We start from the raw sequence: 5,848 nt of genomic DNA, 5'->3' as shown, positions 1-5,848 counted from the left end.
CATGAAACAACACAAGCACATTCTGACGGTACACGAGGGAGTTCCTTTAGTAATTTTCAGACCTTTGTGGTGTTAGATAAGATAATCACAGATCACTCAAATTTAAGAAAATGTGGTCTGAGCTGGAGGAGCTGCAGAAATCCACAGCTCTAGTTGATATCTGAAATCTACTATTAGTGTGCTTAGCAAATCTGATTTTTGGATAACCATAACCTGCAAAACAGAAAGTGCAACCGCTCGACGTCAAGTCTTTTCATCCCAAATGTTTTCTTGTTTGAATGTAATCTCGACCATCCATCCACTCCAGCGGTCCTCCGGAAATGTATCAAAAATGTATTTCAGAAGTTGGACGTCGCAATCAAAAACAACAAACCTCCCCCCCTTTCAAAAAAACAAAGAAACGAGTACAACAAACTACCAACAGAGCAAAACAAATCTCATCAAGCCCATATGGAATTAAACCGTCTTTTGTTCTGGAATGTGGAATAGAAAGAATAATAGGTCTCATCTTGAGAATATAAACATTTACAGACTTTTTGACGAGGCATAAAAATAATACTACACACATTTATCTGATAAACTTCAAACAGCCTTTACTGGGAGGATCAAACCTCGCTTTTTCGCTTTGGTAATTCACACTCTTGCTTTAAAAGTAACCTTTCAACAAGACCTTGTGGTGATAAAGTGCTCAGTCCAGTGCAAAAGGCATCGACACGCAATCACTCGCTGTTGCAACGACTGCAACACCAGTCCAGAGTTTTACAACCAGCCCAACCAGTTTTCATCAGGGCAAATTTCATTGTCAGTCCAAAGGTCAGATCCTTTGAACTTATCAGGTGTGATCATGTTTAGGCAAGAACCAAAGTCTACAAAACTACTGCAATCCACAAAACTACTGAATTGACAAACCACATACCGCACCTCAACTTAGTCAGCCTTTTATTATATTTTTTAAAGTTAAAGGCTCAAACAGAAGAGCTTGTCTAGGGCAGGGCCCTAGACAAGCCTGACTGAACAGACAATTACTTCATCAGAAATCCATAAATTCACAGATAAAGCAGTTTCACTGGGATTTGGGTAATAAGTGATTTTTTTTAATCATGTGGTTACAGGTCAGATCTCTCCCACTTTAGATAAAAAAAAAAAGGTAGAAATGGCAGCCAATTATTCTACCGTTTATATTTATTGTTTTTTCATAACAATGATAAACTCTACATTATAATGTTTGCAAACTAATAACTAAAAGTATCATTAAGGCTGTTAGTTTTCATCTGTTCCTCACTGGAGCAGCAATAAATATTTGTAATATTTGCAATTGTTTAGTTAAACCGTACGAACAGATGTATCTGGTGTCTTGACATAGCATATTTGGCAATCTACAAGTTGTTTTCTTGAGGAGTATTTGTGTTAGTGTGGATTTGACATGCTTTCCATGTCAAAACAACTGACTACCAAAAAAATTGAAGACAAAGAAACAGTAATGGGCTGTGACAAAACAGACCACATTGTTTCGAGTCAACGTCCTACAGTCTTTGCGCTGCATCACTATCACGTGACCAACAAGTAAATACCCCATGGCCAATCCAATGCTCTTTCAGAAAGGGCAACAAGTTTAAAATAAACCTTGGTTGCCAAAATCAATCCAGTTTTACTTTGCGGACCAATACCGATATATAAAGTAGGTATTGGTCGATTCGGGATTTGTAACCACATTAATATTACTACCAATGTTAACGTGGGCACATCACGCATCTGAAGCAAAAACATATCCCAAAATATTTGCAGCTGTTACTGGTGTGGTAGCTAATTCTAAAATGTATTCGCATGAGGAGGCTGAATACAATTTTTTTATTTTAATGAATAAATCTAAATGACATCTAAGCATCATTTTCCTGTAGGTTTCCAAGTATACACACGCTACGTTGTGTCGGTCTAATCCTCCTGTTTGAGCACAAATGCAACCTCCATGAAGACAAAGACTCGTCCCCCACTGACTGTAGTACAATTGCACAATCTGTAACCGGAGCTCAAGCAGTGGTGAGCGAGGAAAAAAAGAAAACCAAAAGTCTATCTTTAATTGTTATTGTGAGATCCAGCCTTGATAATGAAGACTGGACTCGTACCCAGGATGTAGCAGCAATTCAAGGTGATTCCCTGGAGAACAGTATGCAATTAAAAACACATGCACTAAGTTAAATGTAGCTTTTATGGGTGCAATGAACAGACTGAACAAATGTGAGTCTGTTTTGCCCTGTGAGTCAACTGAATGCATTCCAGGGATCCAAGTCAGCTGCAGAGTCCCTCGTCAGGCCCAAAATTCAGGCGCTTGTGTGGCAGCAAAATGTCTGAAAGTCCCCATTTATCCTGTTGAATCGCTCGGCCCTTTCCGCACACGAGTGTCAAACATGTACCCACCAAAATCTGTTCACCCCTCGGTTCAAGGGGTGAACAGATTGCTTTGTCAACTGAGTTGCTTTGTCACAGTCAACAAGTCCAGATAACCTTTGAGCGGACAAGCACGGTGCACTGGTGCAACATGACACCACTAGGCTGCAAAACAGTTATTCCTCGCGCATTGAGGCAACTCTTGGGTTCTGAAGTCGGCACCCGATGAGGTTACCAGGAGGATCTGCCTCATGACTATTCAGTAACCCAGGCCTGATCAGAGAAACTTCATCATCTGGCATCCATCTCTTCGAGGCAATTACTGAAATGTGTGCAGCAGTCGATCAGAAAAACCCCTGGTCAGTAGATTCAAATACTTTATTGGCTAAAAACAAAGACACTGACCTTCTGTCATCGGGAATGAGGTACACTTCTGTATGTATGATATTTTGATGAAAACATGTGAAGTCAAGATTTGAGAAATTCAAATACAAAGCAGCATTGGCAGAAACAAACAAATGAAGGATTATTGTTGAGTACTGCAATGACTCTTTTCAATCTTTGGGTCAGTCACCAGTAAATTCCCAGAAGAGATACACCAAGAAGGTGAACGAAATTTGTCAATTTTCAACTGACCAGTGATCAACTATCCATAAACTAATTAAAAAAATTATTAAAAATCCAATATTTTTCTGGCCAGTGAACACATCCCTTTTGCGTCATTCAAAATGTGTTGCTTTGGAAGTTGTTACTGCAGGAAGAAGACTCAAAGTTATTGATTTTCAAAGTGTTTTAAGTTAAAGTCTGGACTATGCAAGACAACGATTTATTTTTTTATTTTTATTTTTTATTTTTACACAGGGTTGTCGAGAACAGAAAGCCAAAATTTAATGGGTGCTTATCGTTTTTGCACCTTAGCCGTTTTGTAGGTTTGGTCGATATTTGCCGATATTTTCCCCACGACTTATAAACATGAGCTTTTATGGAAGCACTGTCAGCAGTGTGGTAGTTGTTTTACTGTGTCAAAAGCGCAGGGAAAGGCCTCTAGTATGTATACTAGAATAACAAATGCGAAATCAGTTGTCAACCATATCAGCCCGAATTTTGATATCAGTGCATCCTTAGAAAGTGTTTAAATTTTCTGGGAATACACACAGACACTGCTATTCACAGTTGATGCTGATCATTTTAGCTAGTTTTTGTGCGTGTTCTGTGCGATGTCACACACATCCCAATTATAAACATCAATGACAGGAATGCTAGAAAAAATATACATCTGAAACACTTATTCTGAATTCTTAAAAATAAATCAGAATCAGCTGGTCGGAGTTTAAAAACAAGTTTAAAAATTGGCCACAAATTTATGATCGGTGCCTACTGTCCATCACTTTCACTGATTTTTAGCTTCTCATTCACTGAAATTGATATCAGCTCTGGAAATGAAACAAGGAGGGTACATGCAACTGTCAACATACATTATTAGCACAAAGATCATAAATGCATGACCCTGCAAACTAAAACAGTATTGAATCCAGTCAGTCACTTCACCATAAAATGACAAGATAGATTGCACAGCTTCAAAGAACTCATCACAACCATGCAGAGGTCCTCCCAAAATTAAATTCCAATACTCTTATTTTGAAACTCAAAATTCAATGAAAGATTATGCATATTAAAGTGAAAAATTTTTTAATGAATTATGCTGGAGCATATTGACTACACATAAACCAAAGTGGTATAATTGTCCTAATTGGTTTGGCTAGGCTAAGGGTTATTGTTTTGGGGAAGCAAACTTTGCTTTCTTAACCAATACCATGAATATTACACAGCTGACTGAGATTGTTGTTGGCGGCATAAACAGGATGATCATTCTTGCCTGACACTAAAACAAACATCAACCGGAGTTAGCAACGTTTGCTAACAGTGACGCATTCCTGCTGCCAACGTGTGAGCGCGGCTAATATAGCATACGATTAAAAATTAGTTTTTATTTTTAATGGGTTGTTTTTTTTGGGGGGGGGGGGGAGGGTTTCTTCTCCGACAGAAAAGTTGAACATTTTCATATTTTAGACTCTCTTTTTCGTCCAACACGCCGGTTGATTTTTTTAAATATTTTTGCAGAAAGTTTTGGCTCCAACCAGAGCGCAGCCAGCCTCTTCCGAATGTTTCATATCAACAACTGCTGCTGCTAATCAGCTAGCGGGCTAACGGCTGCTAACTGTCAGACATTTCCAACTCACCTCATGTTTTCCACGTCTCTCCCTCCGCTTTTCAGTAAACATATGGGAATCCCCAGTATGGCCAGGAACATCATCCAGGCCACGTAGAAGAACTTTTTGAAATAGAACACAAACGTGCTGCTGCTCCACATCAGGAGTGGAAGCAGCAGCAGCAGCATCCACACCACATCCATAGCGGTGCACCGGAGAGACTCGCGGCCGGCCGAAAGCGCTCGCAGCTCGGATGGGGAAGCCGCCAGCTACGGTCCAAGAAGGGAGAAGGGGCGCACCGCGACCCCGACGGACATTACACGACCGGAGAGTGTTCCCTGTAATGCTCAAGACTGGAAGCGACGCTTGGACCGCGGGCAGCACGGAATGAACAGTCACCGCGGCTCATCTGTTGCTAAATGGCATCATGAGGTGGAGTCAAATCGTCATCGGTTTTGCTGGCTTTTCTATTTCCGGTTGGTTCACGGCGGACGGGTCAGATGTCGCGAGCTGCTTAATTAGTGTTTTGCAGCTGGTTTATTCAAAATCACAAAAACTGAAGGCAGCAGAGCACTTGCTTAATGTTTATTGTTATTTCCTTTCTTTCTTTTCTTTTTCTTTCTTTCTTTTTTAATTTTTTTTAAAGATCCTGGGTAAAATGTCTCTTGAGGGCCCCGTTTCTACTAAAGTCACAAATGTATCATTAGTGCTAACATGTATCCAATTGAATCTGCTTCTTAGAACCAAACGCCATAATTTGTAACCATTATTGCTTCCTCTTGTGTCCATCTCACAATACAATGCCAACAGTAAGCTTATAGTATAACTAACTCTGCAAGCATAACGTCTCAGCAATGGAGGTTTTTTCTAAGACTGGTGCACTGCATTCATCAAACTGTCTGCAAATTCAAGTTGCCTCGGTGCCACCAGGGGCCCCTAAGAAGCCGCAGTGTAAATCCTGTTGGATGATTCTTTATTACCTTTCTGTCTAGATCACCATCCAAAATTACCATCGCAATGGTCTCTTGGTGTTCGCTGTTACCCCCTCGGCATCAGTGGTTTCACTGCAGATTAAAGCAGATGTTCAATTGGATTAGTGGTAATAATCCAGTCCCTGGCCATAATCTGACACTGCCCAGTTGCCCTGACAAAGACGTTTCGGCTACGTCGAGAAGCTCTACTTGACATGATTTGGAGGATTATGATGAAGTGGCAGATAATCCTAATCTAATGTGTGTAGGGATACGGTTACT

General features: G+C 40.3%; 1 protein-coding gene across 1 annotated transcript in view; it reads right to left on the bottom strand.

Moving 5' to 3' along the window:
- Window positions 1-5,539, bottom strand: part of agpat2 (1-acylglycerol-3-phosphate O-acyltransferase 2 (lysophosphatidic acid acyltransferase, beta)) — a 16,092-nt gene extending 10,553 nt beyond the window's left edge. The window contains exon 1 of the mRNA XM_055052397.1: window positions 4,626-5,539. Coding sequence (XP_054908372.1) covers window positions 4,626-4,798 — 173 coding nt within the window. The 5' untranslated portion in view covers window positions 4,799-5,539. The remainder of the gene's footprint in view (window positions 1-4,625) is intronic.
- Between the last annotated feature and the right edge of the window lie 309 nt (window positions 5,540-5,848).

This window comes from Poeciliopsis prolifica, unplaced genomic scaffold (assembly GCF_027474105.1).
Source record: "Poeciliopsis prolifica strain line A6 unplaced genomic scaffold, Auburn_PproV2 SCAFFOLD035, whole genome shotgun sequence".
Taxonomy (NCBI): Eukaryota; Metazoa; Chordata; class Actinopteri; order Cyprinodontiformes; family Poeciliidae; genus Poeciliopsis; species Poeciliopsis prolifica.
The sequence above is the reverse complement of the archived record's forward strand: the minus strand, read 5'-3'. Positions and strand labels throughout refer to the sequence as shown.